Source organism: Mustela nigripes, chromosome 15 (assembly GCF_022355385.1).
Source record: "Mustela nigripes isolate SB6536 chromosome 15, MUSNIG.SB6536, whole genome shotgun sequence".
Classification (NCBI taxonomy): Eukaryota; Metazoa; Chordata; class Mammalia; order Carnivora; family Mustelidae; genus Mustela; species Mustela nigripes.
In genome coordinates, this window is record NC_081571.1 from 670,555 (window position 1) to 697,890 (window position 27,336).

At 38.7% G+C, this 27,336-nt stretch overlaps 1 protein-coding gene across 2 annotated transcripts in view; it reads right to left on the reverse strand.

The window, feature by feature from the left end:
* The window catches only part of CENPJ (centromere protein J), a 62,503-nt gene that overhangs the window by 16,006 nt on the left and 19,161 nt on the right, over positions 1–27,336 (reverse strand). The window contains exons 5-11 of one of the 2 annotated variants that reach the window (XM_059377633.1): positions 27,194–27,305; positions 26,262–26,364; positions 24,504–26,133; positions 21,519–21,651; positions 17,488–17,653; positions 10,744–10,971; positions 6,702–6,783 (exon numbers count right to left, since the gene is read on the reverse strand). In XM_059377633.1, the coding sequence (XP_059233616.1) occupies positions 6,702–6,783; positions 10,744–10,971; positions 17,488–17,653; positions 21,519–21,651; positions 24,504–26,133; positions 26,262–26,364; positions 27,194–27,305 (2,454 nt within the window). Of the gene's footprint in view, positions 1–6,701; positions 6,784–10,743; positions 10,987–17,487; positions 17,654–21,518; positions 21,652–24,503; positions 26,134–26,261; positions 26,365–27,193; positions 27,306–27,336 lie in introns of both variants that reach the window. The other variant, XM_059377632.1, reaches the window with a different exon arrangement.

The following is a 27,336-nucleotide window of genomic DNA, read 5'->3' on the forward strand; positions in this document are numbered from 1 at the left end:
AAGACCAAATGACAGAGAATAAAGAAGCTGAGCAAAAGAGAGACAAATAACTACTGGACCATGAGGGGCAAATTCAAGAGATAAATGATAGCATAAGATGAAACCGTATTAGAATAATTGAGATCCCAGAGGAAGAAGAAAGAGGGGGGATGAAAGTATATTGGAGATAATTATTGTAGAGAATTTCCCTCATATGGCAAAGGGAACAAGCATCAAAATCCAGGAGGCACAGAGATCCCCCATGAAGATCAATAAAAATAGGTCCACACCCCATCATCTTAGAGTAAAACTTACAAGTCTTAGTGACAAAGAGAAAATCCTGAAAGCAGCTTGGGACAAGAAGTCTGTAACATACAATGGTAGAAATATTACACTGGCAGCAGACTTATCCACAGAGACCTGGCAGGCCTGAAAGAACTGGCATGATATATTCAGAGCACTAAATGAGAAAAATATGCAGCCAAGAATACTATATCCAGTAGGATGGCATTGAAAATAGAAGGAGATGGGACGCCTGGGTGGCTCAGTTGGTTAAGCAGCTGCCTTCGGCTCAGGTCATGATCCCAGCGCCCTGGGATCAAGTCCCACATCGGGCTCCTTGCTCAGCGGGGAGCCTGCTTCTCCCTCTGCCTCTGCCTGCCATTCTGTCTGCCTGTGCTCGCTCTCTCCCCCAACCCCTCTGATAAATTAAAAAAAAAAAAAAAGAAAATAGAAGGAGAGATTGAAAGCTTCCAGGACAAACAAAAGCTAAAAGAATTTGCCAACATCAAACCAGCCATACAGGAAATATTGAAAGGGATCCTCTAAGCGAAGAGGGAGTCTAAAAGCAGTAGAGCAGAAAGGAACAGAAAATATACAGTAACAGTCTCCTTACAGGCAATACAACGGCACTAAATTCATATCTTTCAGGAGTTATCTTGAACATAAATGGGCTAAATGCCCCAATCAAAACACAAAAGATATCAGAATGGATAAAAAACCAAAACCTATCGATATGCTATATACAAGACACTCATTTTAGACCCAATGACACCTCCAGATTTAAAGTGAGGGGATGGAAAACAATTTACCATGCTAATGGACATCAAAAGAAAGCTGGGGTAGAAACATATAAAATAGATTTTAGGCCAAAGACTATAATAAGAGATGAGGAAGGACACTGTATCATACTCAAAGGGTCTGCCCAACAAGAAGAGCTAACAATTTTAAATATCTATGCTCCTAACATGGGAGCAGCCAACTATATAGACCAATTAATAACAAAATCAAAGAAACACGTCAACAATAATACAATAATAGTAGGGGACATTAACACCCCCCTCACTGAAATGGACAGACCATCCAAGCAAAAGATCAACAAGGAAATAAAGGCTTAAATGACACACTGGACCAGATGGACATCACAGACATATTCAGAACATTCCATCCCAAAGCAACAGCATACACATTCTTCTCCAGTGCATATGGAACATTCTCCAGAATAGATCACATCCTGGGTCACAGATCAAGTCTCAACCAGGACCAAAAGATTGGGATCATTCCCTGCATATTTTCAGACCACAATGCTCTGAAACTAGAACTCAATCACAAGAGGAAATTTGGAAAGAACCCAAATACATGGAGACTAAACAGCATCCTTCTAAAAAATGAATGGGTCAACCAGGAAATTAAAGAGAAACTGAAAAAATTCATGGACACAAATGATAATGAAAACACAATGGTTCAAAATCTGTGGGACACAGCAAAGGCAGTCCTGAGAGGAAAATATATAGGGATACAAGCCTTTCTCAAGAAACAAGAAAGTTTTCAAATACACAACCTAACCCTACACCTAAAGGAGTTGGAGAAAGAACTGCAAAGAAAGCCTAAACCCAGCAGGAGAAGAGAAATAATAAAGATCAGAGCAGAAATCAATGAAATAGAAACCAAAAAAAAAAAAAAAAATAGAACAAATCAACAAAACTAGGAGCTTGTTCTTTGAATGGATTAATAAGACTGATAAACCCCTGGTCAGACTTCTCAAAAAGAAAAGAGAAAGGACCCAAATAAATAAAACCATGAATGAAAGAGGAGAGATCACAACCAACACCACAGAAATACAAACAGTTATAAGAACATATTATCAGCAACTAAACGCTAGCAAATTTGACAATCTGGAAGAAATGGATGCATTCCTAGAGACCTATAAACTACCAAAACCGAACCAGGAAGAAACAGACAACTTGAACAGACCCATAACCAGTAAGGAGATTGAAGCAGTCATCAAAAATCTCCCAATAAACAAGAGCCCAGGGCCAGGCGGCTTCCCAGGGGAATTCTACCAAACATTTAAAGAATTAACAGCTATCTCCTGAAACTATTCCAAAAAAATAGAAATGGAAGGAAAACTGCCAGACTCATTTTATGAGGCCAGTATCACCTTGACCCCAAAACCAGAAAAGGATCCCATCAAAAAAGAGAATTACAGAAGAATATCCTTGATGAAGACAGATGCGAAAAGTCTCACCAAAATACTAGCCAATAGGATTCAACAGTACATTAAAAGAACTATTCACCACGACCAACAGGGATTTTTTCCAGGGCTGCAAGGTTGGTTCAACATCCACAAATCAATCAATGTGATACAACACATTAATAAAAGAAAGAACAAGAACCATACGATACTCTCAATAGTTGCTGAAAAAGCATTTCACAAAGTACACCATCCTTTCCTGATCAAAACTCTTCCAAGTGTAGGGACAGAGGGCACATACCTCAATATTATCAAAGCCACCTATGAAAAAACCACCACAAATATCATTCTCAATGGAGAAAAACTGAAAGCTTTTCCACTAAGGTCAGGAACACGGGAGGGATGTCCATTATCACCACTGCTATTCAACATAGTACTAGAAGTCCTGGCCTCAGCAATCAGACAACAAAAAGAAATCAAAGGTATCCAAATCGGCAAAGAAGTCAAACTCTCACTCTTTGCAGATGATATGATATTTTTGTGGAAAAGATTCCACTCCAAAACTGCTAGAACTTGTACAGGAATTCAGTAAAGTGTCAGGATATAAAAATCAATGCACAGAAATCAGTTGCATTTCTCTACACCAACAACAAGACAGAAGAAAGAGAAATTAAGGAGTCAATCCCATTTACAATTGCACCCAAAACTATAAGATACCTAGGAATAAACCTAACCAAAGAGGCAAAGAATCTGTACTGAGAAAACTAAAAGTACTCATGAAAGAGACTGAGGAAGACACAAAGAAATGGAAAAATGTTCCATGCTCATGGGTTGGAAGAACAAATTTTGTGAAAATGTCTATGCTACCTAAAGCAATCTACACATTTAAAGCAATCCCTATCAAAATCCCACCCTTTTTTTTTTTTTTCAAAGAAATGGAACAGATAATCCTAAAATTCATATGGAACTAGTAAAGACTTCAAATAGCCAGCGGAATGTTGAAAAAGAATGCCAAAGTTGGTGGCATCACAATTCTGGACTTCAAGCTCTATTACAAAGCTGTCATCATTAAGACAGTAGACAGTATGGTACTGGCACAAAAACAGACACATAGATCAATGGAACAGAATAGAGAACCCAGAAATAGACCCTCAACTCTATGGTCAACTAATCTTTGACAAAGCAGGAAAGAATGTAGAATGGAAAAAAGACAGCCTCTTCAATAAATGGGGCTGGAAAAATTGGACCTTTTCCTTATACCACACACGAAAATAGACTCAAAATGGATGAAGGACCTCAATGTGAGAAAGGAATCCATCAAAATCCTTGAGGAGAACACAGGCAGCAACCTCTTCAACCTCAGCCGCAGCAACATCTTCCTAGGAACATCGCCAAAGGCAAGGGAAGCAAGGGCAAAAATGAACTATTGGGATTTCATCAAGATCAAAAGCTTTTGCACAGCAAAGGAAACCAAAGTCTTTTGGTTAACAAAACCAAAAGACAACTGACAGAATGGGAGAAGATATTTGCAAATGACATATCAGATAAAGGGCTAGTGTCCAAAATCTATAAAGAACTTAGCAAACTCAACACCCAAAGAACAAATAATCCAATCAAGAAATGGGCAGAGGACATGAACAGACATTTCTGCAAAGACGACATCCAGATGGCCAACAGACACATGAAAAAATGCTCCATATCACTCAGCATCAGGGAAATACAAATCAAAACCACAACGAGATACCACTTCACATCAGTCAGAATGGCTAAAATTAGTAAGTCAGGAAATGACAGATGCTGGCAAGGATGAGGAGAAAGGGGAACCCTCCTACACTGTTGGTGGGAATGCAAGCTGGTGCAACCACCCTGGAAAAAAGCATGGAGGTTCCTCAAAAAGTCTGAAATAGAATTGCCCTATGACCCAGCAATTGCACTACTGGGTATTTACCCTAAAGATACAAACGCAGTGATCCGAAGGGGCATGTGCACCCGAACGTTTATAGCAGCAATGTCCACAATAGCCAAACTATGGAAAGAACCTAGATGTCTATCAACAGATGAATGGATAAATAAGATGTGGTATATATACACAATTGGAATACTATGCAGCCATCAAAAGAAATGAAATCTTGCCATTTGCAATGACATGGATGGAACTAGAAGGTATCATGCTTAGTGAAATAAGTCAATCGGAGAAATACAACTATCATATGATCTCCCTGATATGAGGAAGTGGAGATGCAACGTGGGAGGTTTTGAGGGGGGTAGGAAAAGAATAAATGAAACAAGGTGGGATTGGGAGGAACACAAACCATAAGTGACTCTTAATCTCACAAAACAAACTGAGGGTTGCTGGGGAGAGGGGGGTCAGGAGAGGGTGGTGGGGTTATGGACATTGGTGGGGGGCTATGTGCTATGGTGAGTGCTGTGAAGTGTGCAAACCTGGAGATTTACAGACCTATACCCCTGGGGGAAAAAATACATTATATGTTTATAAAAAAATAAAAATTAAAAAAAAAAGATTAAAAAATAAAAAAAAAAAACAGTCAAAACAAAACATTCAAACTACCTTGCAGGTTTGAAAATTAGTGAACTAGAGTTGCAGATCAACATGACTCTCAAAAGCAATGTACAGTAAAAAATAAAAGGCAATGGAATACATACAGTATAACTACTCAGAAAGTTCAAAAACAAAACTTTTTTTAGGGCTGTACCTATGAGAGTAGTCAAGGGGGGGAACAGCCCTGGTGTGTTGCTACTCTATTTCTTTATCTAGTTGGTAGTTATCTAAGTATGTCCTTTGTAATTATCAAACTGCATATGTTATATCCAATTTTCTAAATTTAATTCATGAAAATAATTTCTAAAAATTCCAGGTAGATTAAAGATGTTCATAAGAGAAAATAGTATATTTGTGACCTAGGGCTGGAGAAAGATTTCTTACAGTCATGAAAAAAGATTGATAAATTCAATAATAAAAGGGAAAACAGAGGCATCTGGGTGGCTTAGTCCGGTAAGCCTCTGACTCTTGTTTTCTGCTCAGGTCGTCAACTCAAGGTCTTGAGATGGAGCCTCACATCGGGTTCCCTACTCAGCAGGGAGTCTGCTTCCCCTCTCCCTCTCCTTCTGCCCCCCTGGGATCCTTGTGGACTCTCCCTAAAACAAATAAATCTTAAAAAAAAAAAAGTCAAAAATGGGGAAAAATGCACATAAAAAACACAAACAGAAAAGCTAAACCCAGAACTGGGAGAAAATATTGGCAGTGCTTCTAAATGAGAAAGGATGGGCACGAAGAATAACCTCAATAAGGAGAAACTTCGCCCTCCCCGCTAAAAAGTTTTAAGATTGTTTATTTATTTGAGAGAGAAAGAGCATGATAGAGAGCATGGGCGGGGAGAAGGTCAGAGGAAGAAGCAGACTTCCCATGGAGCTGGGAGCCCGATGTGGGACTCCATCCCAGGACTCCGGGATCATGACCTGAGCAGAAGGCAGTCGGTCGGTTAATCAACTGAAACACCGAGGCACCCCCCACTAAAAAGTTTTAAACAGGCAAAAGAAATGAACAGTCAATTCACAAAAGAGGAAACCCAAAGCCCACTAAATATACAAAAAGATGCTCACATGATCTTACCAGTAATCAGGGAAACACATATTAAAGTTACACTAACCCACCATTTCACACCCATCTGACTAGACACAATTTCAGTCCGACCAGGTCAAGAATAAGCACAAAGAGGATATTCTGCTGATCGTAAGAAAGAAAAAAAATGGCAAAACCACCTTGCAGAACAAAGAGAAAACTTCCTACACCACAAGCATCCTCACTCTTGATATGTGTTTTAGAGAAACTCACAGGATAGCTATGTTCTGCAGCCCTATTCATTCTATTGACAAACTAGGGGAAAAAACATGAAGTCCATCAACAGGAAAACTCAACTGTAACAAATACACATGGAATCTGTATAGCTATTAAAATCAGTAAACTAGAGTTTATATGTATTAATGTGAATATCAAAATATTGAGAGAAACAAACTGTAGAGGGATACATAGAAACAATACTATATTGATTTATGGATACAATGTAGTAAAAGAATGAAAAACAAAGGAATGTTGTCAGGGTGGAAATAAGTAGGGGAGTACACAAGGGCTACAATGATATTTACAAAGCTTTACTTCTTAAATTGGGTGTAAATTCTCTATTCTTTAAATTCCTGAAGTATTTTATAAAAAGATCATGCAACTTCTTACCTTGTGTCGGCAAATGATTTTTCTTACATTTTTCTACCTGGGTTCCTGAAGAAATTTGACTCTTTTGTAACCGAAATGAATTCTATAGTATGAGATAATTTTGAATATAAAATTAGTGTTAGTCTACACATTAGTACAATGAATGAAAGTAAAACTCAGCTTGCAATGAAAATGGCTTAAGTTTTTTCATTTATGTTTTCATTTTATTTTTCACTACAGGTCAGAGGGAACAAACTATTATTTAGGAAAATGAACTACACACACACTCCACCTTCAGATATACAGTGGATCCTGAAAAACACTGGGGGGAGGGGGGCTAAGGGCAATGACCACCCCACACACCTGAAAATCCATGTGTAACTTTTGACTCCCCCAAAATGTGACTACCAACAGCCTACTGTCGTCTGGAAGCCATCCTGATGACATAAGCAACATATTAACACATATCCTGTATGGCATATGTATTGCATACTGTATTATTACAATAAAGTCCACTAGAGCAAAAAAAAAAAGTTATTAAAATCTTAAGGAAGGCAAAATATATTTAGTGTTATACTCTATTTATTGAAAAAAATCTGCATAGAAGTGGACCTGCACAGTTCAAACACATGTGGTTCAAAGGTCAACTGTGTATTCATTCTTCAAGTGAGGGGATAACAGACAACATAAAATAAGAGAGTCTTCTGTGATTGTTATCAGATTAGCCAAAGAAGAGGGCAGGAACTCAGTATCAGCAAAACCCCTTTATCTCAACCTCTCCTGTAGGCATCTTGGAGAGCAACCTCTCCTTACCATCTTGCTCTCACTTTGAGCCCTAGCTCCCTACTGAGATGAAGACTCCCCATAGCCCCCTTCCAGGGACAGAAGTTTCTCACCCTCCGAACTCCACTCCCTAGGTTTGGGGTAGGGTAGAGGTCTTCCTTGCTCCCTGTCACCACTTCCAACAAATCTCTCTCCTCCCTAACCACCCCTGCCCCAGCTTTGCTTCTCACGTCCATGATTCAGCCACAGGTATCCCTTGCCAGGAGATAACTCCACTGCCTTAGCTTCTGTTTCCTGACCTACTCTATCCTACCTCAGCCACGCAGTCATTATCAGTAACTGCAAAGATCTCAATTTCTAAGCCCTCAAAGCCAGAAAGTGCAGTATTCTACAAAATAATTAGCCTAATTAGACATTCAAATTAGACATTCAAAAAGCCAATGTCATTTAATAAAATGCTAAAGTATTTACGGTAAGATGCCATGATTTCTGCAATTAGCTTCAAATGGTCCAGCAAAACACACATACACAAGTGGTAAAATGTCAACAGTGGTCATATCTAGGTGACTATTCAGGTCACCTGATCATCATCATACTATTCTTTCAAATTTCTGTTTAGGGAAGCTGTTTTAATAAAATGGGAAGAGGCAAGAATTCCACTCTCTTCTGACTGCCATATCCTACCCTTCTTCTAGCTTATTCATCTAACACCCTAACTCCACCAATGTGTACAATCTACAAGGTCCTTGCTTATGTCCCCAGCTTACATGGTTCACTGCTGTCATTCTGGCTGCATATACTGTCAACTTCCCTACCCCTCACTCACTCTGTGGTGTTCACCTGGATGACGACACCTCTTATAAAATATAACTCTCCACCACCCTACAACCAAAAATCAAGAAAATGATACAAACATTCTCACTTGAAATATATGACTCTAACCTACACTCGTCCCCAAAGCAGCCCAGGAATCAGGCTACACTTCCTCAGTCCCTTTGCTTTCCACTCCCTTAGACGACGAAGTCACACTTTCTCCCATCTACTTGAACATCCTACACTTTTCTATCCTCACTCTCAGCGGATGCCCACGCTTCCTACTTCACTGACAATGCGAAGGCATTAAAAGGGAACTTCCCACCAGCAGGCACCACACATCAAGCACAGAGTCCATACCTTCAACATTCTGCCACAGGGCACGTACTGTCCAGCCAAGTCCAGCCCCTCCCTTCATTCCCTAAATCCCCTCTTCTCTCATTTATAAACATTGCTTCAACAATTCCCCCACATTCTCCTGCATCAGTATTTTCCTCTTTACTAAATCAATCCTACCAATACATAAACACTTAATTTTTCCACTTAAAAAAAAAAAAAAAAAAACTTTCCTTAAAGCCAACACCTCATCTCTTTACATTTACTGCCAAACCTCTCCACAAGGTTCTTAAACTCTGTTTGAAACTTCTCATTCTCTTTCATCCAATCAGGCTTTTATCTTCTATACATCCCTACCTGGTAAATCTAATGACTCATTTTCAGCCCTCATCTAATTTAGCAGCAGTTTTTGAAACTGCTGGCTAGTCTCTTCTCCTAGAAGTCCTTTCTTTTCTTGGCTCTCAGGACACCACTCTGGCCTCCTTTACTCCATCCTCTCTGGTTAACCATTCTCATCTCCCATCTTCTCACACTCTGGCTCAGTGTGTGGATCTCTTCACTACCCACACTTTCAGCACTGGTGATCTCTGCCAGCCTAAAACTTTTATCACACATCCTGATGAACCCCAAACTTCTAGCTCCAACCTAACCTTCTCCTGCCCAGGTAACGTCTCCACGTTTTCAAACTTCTCCGCAGGCATTTCAAACTTACCCTGTCTAAACCTGAGATCCTAATATCCATGCCCCCAAGAAAAACATTTTCTCTTCTTGTCTTACGATAAATGTAAACTCTAGTATGCCAAAACACTATACTACACTTGGAAACTGTACTCTTGACTCTTCCTTGCTGTCATACCCCATATCCAGCTCATCAATAAATCCTGTCCATTTCTCAGCCATCCACTGCTTCTCCCCTAGTCTTAAGCCACTGTTCTCTCTGGTGTGAATTACTCCAATGGTCTTCTAACCAGTGTTCCCAATTGTGTTTATGACCCTCCACTCCCTGTTCAGTCTACAGTAGACAGTAGACAAGGTATACTTACTAAAACAAAAGATTAAGTCAACTCCAACCTCAGCCCTTCAGGGCTGGGGGAGGAGGGGCCTTCTCAGAGGAAACACCCAAGGGCTTACAGGAACTGACTAAGGCCTAATGAACCTTGCACCCAACTCCCTCTGTCCCATCTCTGATTGCATCCCCTACCATTCTCCCCATTACTGCCCTGTAGCTCCATCAGCCCCCGCCATACTCATGCTCAGGCCCACAAGGCAGACAGCCTCTGGGCCTCAGGCTCCTCTATGGGCCCTACTCTCACCCAGGTACCCCTTTATTATATTTATATTTAAAACATAATAATTATATATATTTAAGTTAATATATTCAATATATTTAATACTGTGGGCCATTACTCAAATGTCACTTTCTCAGTAAGACTTTCCTTGGCCATCCTGTCTAAAACAGCAACACCCCCCACCCCATCCCCTTTCCTGCTTTTTTCTCCTTGGTTCTTGTCACTATATAACACAACATATATTTTATTATCTATCTTCTTTATAGACCTCCCACCACTAGAATAAAAATTCCAAGAGGGCAAGGAAGTTCCCCTATTTTGTTAATTGCTTTATTCCCAGTGCCCAAAATCAGTGTCTGGCACATGATAATTGTGAAAATAGATGAATGAAAGACTAATTATCTGATTTGAAAAGTTCATATGCATGTAACTCACTGCAAGAAAAACTTCACTTGGCCTGTTTTAACTAAGATTATCTGCCTATTGTGCTATAATTCTTTTAAAAGAATTCTAAAAATGAATTTGAAAACTCTGCAAAGCAATTGCCCAAAAGAATTGGTCAACTGTGGTAAAATATACATAACATTCACCGTCTTAACTACTGTTAAGTGTACAGGTCAGCAGCACAAGGCACATACACACTACTGTGCACCCTCACATCCACCCAGCTCCAGTACTTCTTTTCCTCTTGCAAAACTGAAACTCTGTTCCCATTAAACAGCAACTCCCCATTCCCACCCCCCACCCCCAGCCCTGGCAAACACCCTCTAGGTTTCAGGTCTATAAATTGGAGCACTCAGATATTTAACATCCTGACTTGATGAAACTAGCTTCAAACCTACCATGGACCCGTCTCTTTTCGTGGCAGCCACACAAGGACCCATCCTGATGCTGTTCTCAGTAGCTTCTGCTTTCTTCCAGGCATCAAGTCGGAACCTTTCCATCACTTTTATTTCTTCTCTGAGGTCTGTGTTCTCTCTGACCAACATTTCTATCTGGCTTCTAAGACGGCCTTGTGTACTTGACCATTTTGCTTCCTTTCTTTTCAAATCTTCCTGTAAATCTGCTATCTGCTGTTTCAAAGCCTCTCAAAAAAAATAAATAAATAAAAACAAAAAACCTAGGATTAGAACAATGCAATAGAAGAAAAGAGACACACCAACAATATAGAAGTGCTGCCCTAGCACAGAGAGTAAAAAAGGGAAAGCTTGGTCAATCATATTTCAAAAATAATAAGTTTTTCATGAAAGGGACTGGGGTTCAGGTTAGAGCCTCACCTTATACCATCAACAAGACTGATTCCAGAAGGAGGCAGGCACCACTTTTTAGGAGTCATTGCAATAACACTGCCATGAGGTAATAAAGGTCTATACTAAGCTATTAATTGAAGAAGAGAGATAAATAGGGGATTATCTGGTAAAGAAAAAATTAAGAAGAATTTATGACTAATTAAAAGAAGAGTTAGGTAAACAGATGAATAAGATTCAAAGTCAAAACTATCAGTCCTGAAAACAGATTCTACTTGGAATTCATGAGAAGAAGTTGGTTTTAAGAAAATGATCTGTTTTGGGGAGCCTGGACTATTTATAGACTCCACATTGGTGGAGTTAGGGTGTTAGATGAATAAGCTAGAAGAAGGGTAGGATATGCCTTTAGTCATGATCTCAGGGTCCTGGGATAGAGCTCTGCGTCAGGCTCTCTGCTTGGCAGGGAGTCTGCTTCCCCCATTTCCTCTGCCCGCCTCTCTGCCTATTTGTGATCTCTCTCTCTGTCAAATAAATAAATAAATCTTTTTAAAAAAGAAAGAAAGAAAATGATCTGTTTCAGACACACTAAATGACCCATGGGAAGAAAGAAATTGCTGGAAATGTCTAGAAGCAATGTACAATTACACAAAAATTGAGATTAATGTCAGCACTAAGGAAAAATTAGTTACCTACATGGCTCATGTGGGTGCAAAATATGGGGAGTGCCTGGGAGCAGAGGCAAGGGGCATGGGCGAAAGCAAGACCTCATTGCTCACCAACTGAGAACTGACCTGATGTGAGCCTAAAGGCAGGAAGAAGCCCTAAGCAGCTCACTAATAGATATGTAAAACTTGACAACCATCCATTCTCATGTAAGCACCATGACTGCCAAAAAGCAACCAGGTGACAGAAAGAGACTAGGGCTTGAAGGACCTCCCTTGGAGGGTGGTCACATCACAGGGAGCATGAACTCTGGGTTTGGGTGAGAGATCAGGGTTCAAATCCCAGTTCTGTGTCTTAAAAGCTCTTGAAACAAGGTATTAACCTCCCTGAACACCAGCCTCCCTATTTATAAAATTGTGGAGTATAACCAATAAATGAGCAATTTCTAACTGGTAAACATTATCATCATGTGGGCAAAGAGACTTATTTATACCAAAATGGTAACACAGAACTCTAAATAGGCTAAGAATTCAAAAGCAAATAAGCCAAACAGAGAAAGACAAATACTGTATGGTATCCCATGTGAAATCATAGAGAAAAAAAGAAAAAAGCCAATTTCATAGAAACAACAAAATGGTGGTTGCCATGGGCTGGGGGAAAGGGAATGGGGAGATGAAGGTCAAAGGATAGAAACCCTCAGTTATAAGACGAATAAGTTCTGAGGAGCAGCATATGACATGGTGACTACAGTAATAATACAGTGGTGTACATTGACAGCAAATGTTGCTGAGAGCAATTCTTAAGCATTCTCAGCACACACACCCACAAAAAGTTAACTATGTCAGGTGATAACATGCTACCATCTTGATCTTGCTATGTATATATATAAAATCATCACACTGTACATTTTAAGTATATATTTTATGTTTTTCAATTATTCATCAATAAGGTTAAAAAAATTATTTAACAGCAACTAATATTTATAAAACACCTACCATCAGGTACTGTTCTGGGTCCCTGGAATATGAAGAACAAAAAGATTGCAGGGAGAGTTGTGTGGAAGGTGCCAGGCGCTAGGGAAGAAAAGGCAAGGTAGGCAGAAGAAAGCAATGCTGTGGGGAAGGGAGGCTACAGTTGTGGGGAAGGGAGGCTGCAGCACACACTACAGCAGATCTCACAGAACAGAGACCGAAGGAGGCTCAAAATGAGCCATGTGGCTCTTCTGGGAAAGAGCATTGCTAAAAGCACCAGCAGAGGAGATACACCAGAGAGGAGAGTGCCTGGGCACAGTCTAGAGCAAGCAGGCTAGTGAGCTGGGGCAGAATGAATGACACAGAGGAGATGGCATGAAAAAGGTGAAAGAACACCAGTTCATACAGGAACTTGAGGCTGTAAGGACTGTGGCTCTAACTATAAGAAAAAAGTGGAGCCATTAAAGGGCAGAGAGGGAGCAGACCTGGCGTCTTTCAGAAGAATTACTGGCTGCTACATGGTAAACAACCCATGGAAAAGACAGGGCAGGAGCAGAGCTGTGGCCAGCCAGTCCTTGAACTCAGTGATGGCAGCTCAAGTCTGGGTACATTTCTGACAGATGAGCATGAAGTGTGAGAGAAAGAGAAGTGAACAATCCTAGGTTTTCTGGCAGAGCATGTGGGAAGTCAGGGATACGGCCACCTGAGATGGAGAAGGCTGGAGAAGGGAAGTTCAGAAGTTCTTTTGGAGACACATGGAGGTGAAATATCCAGTAGCTGGTCAGACCAGATCAGCACATCCAGCGGGTCCAGGCCAGGATTTAAGTATGTAAGTCTTTAGCATGTAAATCCCAACTGAAGGCATGAAACTAGAGAAGATCATCAAAGAAGGACAGGACCTCCTCCCGGCTGGGTGGCCTCCACCATTAAGTTAAAGAGGAGGAAAAAGACAAAGAGGACAAGGCAAGGCATCAATCAGGTAAGGGGAAAACCCAGAGCATCAGGTATCCATCCTGTGAGTCAAACGGAGTCAAACGAACGAACGAAAGCACTGGTGAGGAGTCCCGCGCTGCTAACAGCCAAGTCACATGAGGACCACAAGCTCCCCCATCAGGGAGAGACTGGAAACTGCAACAGGGGCAGTTTCAAAGAGGTGGTGCAGACGGGAAGCATGTTGTAGACAAAACAGGAGTTGAGATGAAAAACAGTGAAACAGACAACACTTTCAAGGAATTTTGCTACAAAGAAACATGGCTGTGACTGAAGGAGTATGGGGGCAAGAGAGATTTTAAGAAGTAACAGCAAGTGGGTACACTGATGGCAAGATTCAGTAGAGTGGAAATAGATGGTTTTAGAGAAACAAGAAATGCTGGAGCAGGGCTGTAGGTGGTGAAAGGGTGAGATCTGGTACATAAGCAGGGCTTCCCCATAAGCATGGACCTTCTCCCCATTAAATTTTTCATCCAGCTAAACCAAGTGTTATGGGCACAAAGATGAAGGAGGTAGGAAATGCCAGGCCTATAGTTTTGCCAACAAAATTTGATAGCTTGAGAAAAAGGTAATAAAGAATACACTTATAGAAATGACTAGAGTAACTGTCTCTGGGGTTTAAGGACAAAGGAAGGTGAGGGAAACCAATGAACTGGAAGGTCCTAAAGGGGTCAAAAGAATAGAATCATAGAGGGAGTGACAAATATTAATATATTTGGTCAAAAGTAATAGAAAATAGGATTTAAAGTAACAGCTAGAAGGAATATGTGTGAAGAAGAAAAAGAGAAGGGGTCAGGATAAAAAAAGATATGCAGAAGATAAAGTCAAAAGAAACTATTATTGATGGAATTTGAAGGTGGAAAAAGTTTAGACCGCTTTTTATCGCAGGTGTGAATGGGTAAAAAGTCAGAAGAAAAGGCAGATTTAGTAGGAATAAGGTAAGTTAAATTTGAAACATCCAAAAAGAGCTAACCAGCTCACTACAATAGCACCTCATAGATCGTAGACCCTCAAATACCTTCTGAATGAACAAACAGATACACATGTTGGAAACTCAGCAGAGATCTGACTGAACATCAATGTGTAAATGGTCAATGAAAACTCACTGCATAAAAATTGGAATAATGTTACATGATTAAGATAAAAGAATCAGTGTGAACTCATGACTTCAGAAAGTCATCACCCTTCCCCAGCTAGGCACTGTGACAGGAACCAACAGCAAGGATACCACTGCCATTGACCACCAATCCTCATAGGGCTCCCTAGACAGTGGCTGATTCCACATCTGGGGTAGGCTGAAGAAAAACAAAAGCAAAAACCAGGTTATCTGAAATAACCAGTTGTTAGAGAAAGTAGGGATAATTTCAACCATCTAAGGGCAAGGGCAAAGCTGAAGGACAAGGAAGCTGATGTACATATAGGGCTCCCTCTGGCCAAATTGGGGCCACTTGATTATCAAAAAGGAGATTTTTGTAATAAATTAGAGTAACTTGAGTCTGTAAAAGGCCATAAATCAATAATGATGAATATAAATTCCAGGAAGACAGAAATGTCTTCTTCATCAATAATTCCCCAATGCTCATCATAAAGGGTTCTCAAATCAATGTGCTGAAAGAATGAACACCCAAAAGAAAAGAGTTAGTATTTGCAAACACTATAATATAAAAGAAGGTTGAATATACCATCTCTATTCTTTTAATGATTTAGTAAGTAGAAGAGTAGCAATAAATATAGGCTTGTTTTTATTACATATATATTTCTTAAAGTCATACTTGCATAGTGTAAGAAAAAGAGGAAGTGTAACAAAAACAGAAAGAAATAATGAATACCCATGGCCACACACAATAATCAAGTCTGGAAAGGGTCTAATGCTTAAGTCAACACTATCAAAGAGTGTTCAGGAATGATTTCCAAAACTATGAAATAGATTGTTAATGTCTAACATACTAGATTCAATAAACTGAGCATTAAACAAAAACGTAACAGCACTTGTTTCTTCCCACAAAAATAAATAAATAGATTTAAAGACCCTAGTTGACATGGCATGTTATAACTTAAGTTTGGGTTTACAGATGGGCTTTCTCAAGGAAGGTATACTACATGAGAGGGGAGAAAGCAGAGACTGCAACTAAAAAATTCTAGTATTTACTTTTATTTATTTATTTTTTTAAAGTAGGCTCCACACCCAGTATGGAGCCCAATGCAGGGCTTTGAACTCACAACCCTGAGATCAAGACCCGAGCTGAGATCAACAGCTGGATGCTTAACCAACTGAGCCACCCGGGCACCCCAAAAATACTAGTATCTAAAATATGGAAGAGTTTGTACTTTATACCATGAGCAATGGAGAGACTTTTAAAATTTTTTCTTTGGTAAACTGAAGTTTTACTTGTTTGTTTTTTACGATTTTACTTATTTATTTGAGAGAGAGAGAATAAGCAAGAGCAAGCAGAGCAAGGGGAAGGGGCAGAGGGAGAAGCAGACTCCCTGCTGAACAGGGAAGCCTGACGAGGGCTCAATCCCAGGACTCCAGGATCATGACATGAGCCGAAGGCAGATGCTTAACTGACTGAACCACCCAGGCACCACTGAAGTATTACTTGTAATGAAATTCAGTATGTCCATGTTTTCTTTGTACTTAGTCCTTTGTGCCCTCTTAGAAATCTCTGCATACGTCAATGTCACAAATATATTCACCTATTTTTTTTCTAGAAAGTTGACTTTTAGCTAGAAATTAGTTATTTTTATTTATTTTAAAGATTTATTTACTTTCATTTTAGAGAGAGAGTGAAAGAGAACAGGGGGGGAGGGACAGGGAAATGAAGAGAGAAACTAGAATGTACTCCATGCAAAGTATGGAACCTGATGTGGAGCTCAATCTCAGGACCTGAGCCAAAACCAAGAGTCCGGATGCTTAAATGACTGAGCCACCCAGGTGCCCCTGCAGTAGTTATTTTTAGCTACTACATTCCTCTGATTATGTCCATTCTAACTTTGAAATGAAGAGGACTGATTACTTGGTCTATCAGTTGATAAGTTTTAAAATTAAACACCCAGATAGTATAGGGGCCTTAAATTTGTATAAATGACTGGAAGTAACAGTATTTGGTGTAAGGGGTGCCAATCAGATCAACACAACATGATGCTGGTGAATTTCCAACTCTTGGTTTCTTAATTCATCCATGGAATTACTGTAGTCTGTTTTTGGTTTTGTTTTGTTTTTTGGAAGCCTCTACTAAGAAAAGAACTGATATACCTTGTTCTTTAAAAGTCAGATTACAAAAAATGTTCCTCATGCCGTCTCAGACTGATAACTTACTGAGTCAATGGATGATTAATAAATTGATACCCAGGGGCCTCTGGGTGGCTCAGCTAGTTAAGCATCTGACTCTGGATTTCAGATCAGATCACGTTCTCAGGATCCTGAAATCAAGCCCCACGTTGGGCTCCACACTCAGCAGGGAGTCTGCTTAAGGAATTGCTTCCTATCCCTCTGCCCCTCTCCCTGCTCTCAAATAAATAAATAAATCTTTTTTTTTTTAATGTTTTAAAAAACTGACACCCCATTTCTCTTTGACACATCACTCTGATATTCCTACAAACTCTGATATTCCAGGGCCTGAGGGAGGAGAGCCAAGGGACAGCCCTCCTACTCTGTGCCCCACAGCACTGGAACAAACATATCACGTAAGTCTAACATAAAGAACTGGCATACCTGTATTTCTTCACGTTCTTTTTTATCTGGAAAAGTTCTTGCAACTGTAGTATACTTTTCAAAAACTTTGCGTTCCTTTTGTAGCTTCCTCATTTCCTCCTTTTTAAACTCTTCTATTCGAGCCAATTCTTTTGCTTTCTGTTGTTCAAAGTCAGTAATTTCTTTCCTAAAATGACCAAACCATGTTATCATTTAAAGGGACCATCTTAATGGAGTAATCCACATGTCATATGAAATGGAACATCAGTGACAGCCTGGAATGCAGGAGCTGCTGGTCTTCGTGAATCCATCTTCAATCCATAGTACTGAAATAACTGTCAGTTAACTCCATAAGGCATTCCTCCAACAAATATTCAGTGAGCACCTACTATGAATCAAGCACTATCCCGGGTACTGGAGAAACCAGTGAAAAAATAAATACCCTTAGTCCCATGGAGCTTTTCATTCTAATGGAAGAGGCAGACAATAACAAGATAAATAAAATATATGGCATATTAGAAGGAGAAAAATAATGCAAAGAATAAGGGTAGGAAGTATCAAGGAGATTGAAATTATGGATGAGGTCATCTTGCTGAGATAATATTTTACGTAAAACAGCCATAAGGATATCTGAACAAAACAGTTCAGAAAGAGGGAACATCACATGCAAAAGCCCTGAGGTAGGAATATGCCTGATGTGGTCAAAGATTACAGGAGGCCAGGGTGGATAAAACAAAGTTGAAACAGAAAAGTAGGAAAAGGTATCAAAAAATAAAACAGAGAGCCAAATGAATTAGGGTCTAATAGACCAGTGTGAGGACTTGGTGTCTTAGCTTAGGAGAATACTGATCAGAGGAACTATCATAACCCAGGTGTATTTTGATGTTCTATTAAGAGCATAGGGAAAGGGACATATCAAGATGGTAGAACAGGAGGTCCCAGCTCACATCTCTTTACACAAAAAACAAGCTGACAACCATACACAGATAAAAGTACCTTTGTGGGAGCTCTACCATCCAGATAAGAGGTTGAGAAACCCCAAGCCCATCTGCCAAACCCATCTGTTTCCCTAGTAACAGGCCCACAGACCTCAGTCAAGACTATAAAATGTGAAACAGTTCTGTAACATGGCTCTAGCCTGGCTGTATCGTGGTACTGGAGGCAGTCCTGCTCACCCAGGGGCCCAGCAGGAGGATGCTCAAAAACCTGGCAGGAGTCACACCCATTCTCATCCCTGGTAACAGACCCACTGTCTGCACACTAACAGCAGACCTGGAAGCAGCCCCATGACTAGCTTCAGCACTGCTGGACTGTAGTCCTACAAGCAATCCTGTCCAACTGGGGATCTAGCAGGAACTACATCTACCATGCCCCTGTTAAGAGACCCACCAATATGCCTGGGTGGCTCAGTTGGTTAAGCGACTCAGGTCATGATCCTGGAATCCCAGAATTGAGTTCCACGTGGAGCTCCCTGCTCAGTAGGGAGTCTGCTTCTCCTTCCTACCCTCCCCTGTCTTGTGCTCTCTCTCTCATTCTCTCAAATAAACAAATTAAATCTTGAAGAAAAAAAAAAGAGAGAAAGAGAGACCCACCAATTATGGACTCCAGTATGGACCCAGCAAGAGCCACACTACAATCCCATTCAACTGTGATCCTAGAATCTGGCCACCAGTCCAGGGATCCAGTTGGAATAGGTCTTTACCTGCCAAAACTGGTCTTTAAAGAAAGAGTTTTCTGCCCTTTCAAATGCAAAAATGTCAACACAAGGCTACAGTAGAATCAGGCAAATGTGACACCACCAAAGGAAACTAATAAAGTTTCAGCAATCAATCCCAAAGAAATGCAGATCTAAGAATTGCCTGACAAAGAATTCAAAATAACTATTTTAAAGCAGCTCAGCAAACTATAAGAGAACACAGATAACTCAACAAAATCAGCAATACACGAAAGAAAACAAGATGCTCAACAAAGAGATAGAAATCATTTTTTTTAAAACCACAGTTATTAAAAACTAAATAAATAAATAAACTTTAAAAAGAGGGGGCACCTGGCTGGCTCAGTCAGGGGAGCATGTGACTCTTGATCTCAGGTTTCATGAGTGTGAGCACCATGTGGGGTGTAGAGATTACTTAAAAATAAATAAATAAAACTTAAAAAACCAGAAATTCTGGAGCTGAAGAATACAATCAATAAAGTGAAAAAAATACAATAGAGAGCTTCAACAACAGACTTAGTCAAGCAGAAGAAAGAATCTGACTCAAAGACACGTAATTTGAGGTCAGTTAGAGGGAAAAAAAAGAAAAAGAATGAACAAGAATGAAGAAAGCCCATGAGATCCAATACATTCATTGTGGAAGTCTCAGAAGGAAAAAACACAAAATCAACAAACCCCTACTAGACCTAAGAAAGAGAAAAAAACTCAAATAAAATCATAAAGAGGACACTTTACTATAGATGCCACCAGAAATAAAAAAGATCATATTGTGAGCAATAATATTCCCCAAACTGGATAATCTAGAAGAAACAGATAAATTCCTAGAAATACACAACCTACCAAAACTGAATCAAGAAGAACCAGAAAGCCTGAACAGAACAATAATGAGGAAATTGAATCAGTAATCAAAAACCTCCCAAGAAAGAATAGTTCAGGACCAGATAGCTTCACAAGTAAATTCCAGCAAATATTCAAAAAATAATTAATACCCATTCTGCCTAAACTCTTCCAAAAAAGGGAAGAAATACTTTCAAACGCATTTCATGAGGGCAGTCACTTGGACACCAAAGCCAGACAATGACACCACAAGAAAACTATGGGACAACCCCTGATGCAAACATATATAAAAATCCTCAATAAATACTAGCAAACCAAATCCAACAGCACTTTAAAAGGATTTACACCATGACCTAGTGGGATTCATCCCTGGAAGTGAAGGCTGGCTCAATATATCAAATCAGTTAATGTGATGTAAACTGGTGTAACCACTCAGTATCATGGTTCCTCAAAAAAATTAAGTATAAAATTACCATATGACCCAGCAATTCCATCCCTGGGTATATACCCAAAAGAACTAACAACCTGAACAGGTATTTACTCACCAACGTTAATAGCATTATTCACGATAATCAAAAGGTAGAAACAACCCAAATGTCCAACGATAAACCAAGTAAACCCAAGGACTGACAGAGTAAATTCCTGTTGTTTTAAGCCACTTAGTTTGTGTAGACAGTTGATCCTTGAACGACATGGGTTTGAACTACATGGATCCATTTACATACAAATTTTTACAGTACAGTACTGTAAGTGTATTTTCTATTCCTTACAAGTTTATTAACATTTTCTTTACCTTACTTTATTACAAGTATATGTATATAACACATGTAACAAACCATGTGTTAATCAACTGTACACTATCGTTAAGACTTCCAGGCAGCAGTATGTTATTAGTAGCAAAGTTTTTAGGGAGTCAAAAATTTTATGTGGCTTTTTGGCTGTACAGGGGGATGGAGCCCCTAACCTCCACATTGTTCAGAATCAACTATATGTTGTTACAGTAGCCCTAGAAAACTTATGCAATGGCCAAGGTAGCACTTGAATTAACAGCTTCAAAATGCTTTTCAAGGTGCGCCTGGGTGGCTCAGTGGGTTAAATCCTCTGCCTTCACCTCAGGTCATGATCTCAGGGTCCTTGGTTCGAGCCCTGCATCAGGGCTGAGTCTCTGCTCAGCAGGGAGCCTGCTTCCCCCTTTCTCTCTGCCTGCCTATTTGCCTACTTATGATCTCTCTCTATCAAATAAATAAATATTTTTTTTTAAAATCCTTTTCAAAATTCAATTTGTAATGTCCTCAACTAAAAGAATTCCCCTTTTAACACATTTCTGACTACAATGGGTCATTTTAATTAAAAAATTTTTATGCAGTTAAGATTTCAAAGAAAAATATTTCACTTTTTTATTTTATTTTGTTGGATTGGCAAAAATTATTTCAAATACTTTACATATCATCTTGAAAACTCAATCATTATATTTTTTCCCAACTTATAGATGCAAACTTACCTAAGTTTTTCCAAGGCACTTTCCCGTTCAATGCGAAGTTTAGCTAAAGATGTGTTCTCAGCTTTAAATTTTTCTATTTCTGTTTCCAATTCAATAACTTTCTCTCTCAAAACTTGAGATCGAACACTGTCACCTATAACATAGGCCATATATATTGAATTTCACAAAAGGCCTTCAGCAGCAAGAACAATAGTTAGCTTTAAGAGGCAAAAATACTGTCAACATTGGTACTATTAAAATGCATAAGAAACAATGCTTCTAATAACAACAACAAAAATTATATTGGCCTAACTATCCAGATGAAACCAATCTAAATTTAAGAAAAACATTATTCAACCTCAAGAGTATCAATCGGACAATGAATTAACATTACATATAAAAAGAAATTCAAATAATGTTTTTAACATCTAATATATATATATATATTTTTTTAAGATTTTTATTTATTTATTTGATAGAGAGAGATCACAAGTAGGCAGAGAGGCAGGCAGAGAGAGAGGGGGAAGCAGGCTCCCTGCTGAGCAGAGAGCCCCATGTGGGGCTCAATTCCAGGACCCTGAGATCATGACCTGAGCCGAAGGCAGAGGCTTAATCCACTGAGCCACCCAGGCGCCCCAATACATATATTTTTTGTTAACAGTCACTATTGAAAGACATTTGTAGGGTAACAGATGGTAACTAAACTTATCATGGGATCATTTTATAATGTATAAAAATATTAAATCACTATAATGTACACCTGAAACTAACAGGATGTTGTACATCAATTATACTTCAATTTTAAATATGTACATTTAGGACTCTTTATAGAGCCAGTTAAATGACTGACTCTCAGTTTTGGTTCAGGTCATGACCTTGGGTTCATGAGAGCCCATGTGTTGGGCTCCATGCTCAGTGGGGAGTTCCCTTCTTTCCCTCTCCCCTCTCCAGGCCGCACCCCCTGCTCAAATGCTCCCTCTCTCAAATAATTAAATACGGACACCTGGGTGGCTCAGTTGGTTGAGTGTCTAACTCTTGGTTTCTGCTAATGTCATGATCTCATGGTCCTAGGATCAAGCCCTACATCAGGCTCCCCCGCTCAGCAAGGAGTCTGTTCAAGAAGTCTCCCTCTTCCTTTGCCCCTCCCCCCATTTACACATGCTTGCATGTGTTCTCTCTCTAAAATAAATAAATCTTTAAAAATAAATAAATCTTTTAAAAATTAATAAATATATGCACATATACAAATAGCTTAAGAACATTAATAAGTGATTCACAAGACATCTAAAACATTAATCAACACCAAAATCAAAGTTTACCTCCACTATGCACAGAAATATAAATTAAGAATTTTTCCATACCAAATTTGCTATTTAAAAGAGTAAAATAGTCAATGCTTCTGTCCTTCTATTACCCCTTTGAAAAACTGATTTTTGCACAAAAATATACATTACAGTGTTATTTCTAATAGTGAAAAATAATTTAAGTATTCAACAATAAGGAATAAGGAAATTATTGAATAAAACAATGTTGCATTCATACAGTGTTCTGCAACCATTTTTAAAATACATGAAAAAGGGCACCTGGGTGGCTCAATTGTAAGCATCTGCCTCTGGCTTAGGTTATGATCCCAGGGTCCTGGGATTAAGCCCCGCATGGGGCTCCCTGCTCAACAGGGAGTGCTCAACTGGTGTGCTCTCTCTCTCAAATAAATAAATAAATATTTTTTAAAAATACACAGAGTTTTAAAAATATAGCCAATATGTATTATACACTTGGTCAAAAAAAATAAGGTAACTTAAAAGTACAAATAACTGTACCATATTAAAAATACATAGGAAAAATGACCGGAAGGAAATACCCCAAAATGACACCACACCTACCTTTGGATAGTTTAGTTATAAACATTTTTCATTCTATATTTTTTAAGCTTCCAAACTTTCTGCAAAAAGTACTACTTTTAAAATCAGAGTACTTTTTAAATAGTTTAAGTTATAATTTATATTTTAAAGCACCTACGCTTTGCTAGTCATTCAGAATTTATAATATAATAGAAAGGAGTTTTTCAATATTTCACTATTTCAATAATTTTAAAAGCCCATCACATTAACAGAGTACTACAAAGCCATTAAATGCAATAAGCAGATATATATGTGGAAAAGAACAATCTTCAAAATTTATTATAAATCAGGTGAAGGCGTCTGGGTGGCTCAGTTGATTAAGCATCTGCCTTTGGCTCAAATCATGATCTCAGGGTCCTGAGGTCCTTGAGCATGGGCAGAGGGCTCTGTCCTCAATGGGGAATCTGCTTCTCCCTCTCCCTCTGTCCCTTCTCCTTCTTTCCCCCCTTCTACACGATCATGTGCACCTCTCTCCTAAAATCTCTAAAAAAAAAAAAAAAAAAGTTGAAAAATTGTATATATAAAAAAAAAGTCATTTGTGTAGAAAGGTTATATACCCACTCACCCATATGCTTTCACACACACAGAATCTTTTTAGAATACACAAAGGAAATGGTTCCTCTAGGAACCTACAAAACTAGGAAAGGGAACTAGGAGGGCAGGTCCAGGAAAGAAAGGAAACTTCAATTTTACTGTATTTCTTCTTGGTCCTATTTAGCAAGGTAGTGCATGAGGTAGTAAAAAAACTAAGTAAAAACATAATCATTTTTAAAAGAGCACAAAGGTTCATCTTACAGCAACACAAACCATAAACTGGGTACTCTTTGGCTACAAAAGTGTTATCTCACTTTACAACAAATTAATTTTAAAGCCTTGAGAATAGGGCATAGGCTTAAACTTAAAAAATCTGAAATCACAATCCATCTGAGTCTTATACTAGTGGTTATTATTTAGGCCCACAAAATAAATAAAATTTTAACAAATTTCCTAATTAGACTTATACTGAGCAACTAGAAAGGAAAGGATTTTAAGCATTCCAATAGCAGACTAATAAGGTAAAAGTGAAACTTAGAACATTCTGATACATTTTATAATGCTGACTTACCAAGTGGTTGGTCTTGACTTGGGTTTAACTTGGGTTCATTTCCCAAGTGTGAATCTGATTTTGGTTTTGGTTTCAAAGCAGGGAAGAATTTCATCATGAGATCCGATGTAGGAGGAGGGCTTATGCTCCTACTGGGTTTGCTCAAGTCCTTTCCCTTCTTGACCGGTGCAACTTTCCTCTTTATTGTTTTGTCCGACACACATATTTCACTCTTAGGGCAGGCTGTTTGAGGAGTCCCATAAATAGAGTCATTCCCCAGAAAAGCATCATGCTTAAATGAATTCTCTTCAAGGTCTGTCCAAGTTCTTTCATCGTCAAAGTCAATTTTACTCATACTTATGGATGAGGGTCTTCTTGAGGACTCAGAAACTTTGTTTTTCAAGATTTCTATAGTGACAGACTCATCACTACTATAATCCTTATCAGACAGATCTAAATCAACATCTCTCCTTTTATCTTCTTCTTGAATCCCAGTGTCCCTAAAAGGGTCCTTACCATCACAAACTTGTGGACTGTCTTCTCTGCTGCTGAAACCTCTCTCTTTATCCTCAGTTGATGGTTTTATAGTAACATCAAGTTGCTCCTCAGAGTCAGTGCTACTGTCACTGTTGGTGACACCTTCATCATCACTTACATTCCACTGAGTCTGATTTTCAGAAGTGCTCATTTGGAGTGCTTTCCTACTGACTTTACATGACTGTTCCCTACACCCTTCAGGTGAGGAGACTGAATCAGATTGGTTGGGTGTGACCTCACACTCACCCTCATGTTCAGGTTCAGTACAGCCTGAAGCCTCATTGTGGTTACATTGAGTAACAGGATCCAGTGTCACCATCTGCGGCTGCACAGCTTTGACAGGGGTGGAAGACAGCCGGTGGCCTTTGCAGATCTGCTGGTCTCTCTCTAAGATCTTCAGTACAAATGAGGAATTACTGGAAAATGATATTTCATCAGCAGCTTGTTCCAAAAACAAAAATTCATCTAACTCTAAATTTTCCTTTTCCTTTTCTCGTTCCCAATTCTCTAATTTTTTCTGAAGAGAAATGTCAAGAGAAGATTCTGACTTTTCCAAGGTCTCGTGTTTTGGGCTATTCGAACACATGTAGCTGACCAGTCCTGCTGAAAAAGGAAGTTTGTCTTTACCTTGTGTCTTATTCCAGACTTTGCAACCAGTATCACAAAGTTTTGCACACTCAGGTACATTTTCTCTATTATTAGACTCAACTTTTTTTTCTAATTTGATCTGATCTCTAAATTGCCCATCATATTTCTTCCCTCCAGGTATTTTCAATCCTGTTGGAGGAAGACTTTTCCTGTTACTACTCTTAAGCACTTTAGGCTTCTGGCTAACTGTGACGAAATCACTCTTGGCTCTACCTTTATTGTTCTTTTTAACAAGCGGGTTCTCTGTACACAGTTCTTTATTTATAAGAGCAGTTTTCCGCTGGAATTGTTGTCTATCCATTTTAAACACAGGTTGGTCCTCTGGAGTGCTCTGATTAGTCACTAGTTTATTTTCTCTTCCTTTCTGAGACTTAGATTTAGCATTAGTAAATCTAGCTAAACCTTCTCCTCGTTTCAAGAATGGTTGTTTTGGTTTTGCTTTGATTAGGAACGATCCTTCGGCTTCCTTAAATAGAGAACAATATTTGAATTAATTCTGGTATATCCAAGTTATCTCAAAGTTATTTTAAAAAAAAATTACAAACAAATCTCTAAAGCCTTAATGAACTTAATCAAAATAGTGGCAATGCCTACCCTTAGTTGCCTTCGTTTCAGTTCTTGTTCTTCCAGCCGAATTTGTTCTTCTAAGTAGTCTTCAAATGTCTGTTTCCTTTCTCTGATAGCAGCTTTAATAGGTCTAATCATAAAAATAATTATTTAACATGCAAATTAAGATGTGGTATTTGACACTTAGTGTGCCTGACACAGATACCCCTGACTACACTAAGAACTAACCTTTCTCAAAGTCACCGATCCCCTTTGAAAATCCAATGAAAGCTATAATCCCACCCCATCTCCTGAAATACAGAGAAGGCAACACTCCACATGACTTGAAAAAACCCTTCTATACCCATCTATTGCCTGTAGATTAACTTTTGAAATATCATATTCACTGCATCACTTTAAAATACATTTTAAAAATTTCAAATATATATCTTTAAGATAAAGAGCATTGACAATGTAGATAAAGCAATAATCAGACGTAATTTTCCTTTCCATAACATACACTAAAATATTTCAAATATTTAAGAAAATAATAAACTTCAATATTGATATTTTATCTTTGTCATAAATTTTTAAATTCTGTTACCAGACTTACCCAATTATAGTTTAGCGGTAACACCAAATGTGAGACTCAATATTAATTTGTTTCTCTTTGCCAAAATGGGATTTATTTAACTATTTGAGAGAAGTTTAATTTTATCCAGATTTTTTTCTCTTTGGTGAAAAAACTTTGCTCAGTTTTTCCAAAACTATGTCAAATCTACTTGAACTGATATATTTCCCTAAGCACTATCAGTGAAAATATGTGATAAGTTTTATCTTTGACATCATACTTAAAAGCATATTCAAGCAAAAACAAGAAAACCATGCATCTTTCAAAGAAAAGAGAAAGTGCTCTATCTTAATAGCTGACTATTAAATTAAACTGTCATTCTTCTTATTCCTTTCAACATGGAGGATACCTTTCTTCAGTATTAGCCACTTCTGAAGAATCACCAATTTTTTTTACATTCACATCATTCCCTTCCTCAATCGGTTCAGTCACCTTTTCCCAACATGGTAAAACACCTTCTCCTAGGATAAAAATTAGGAAAATTTAGTTGCA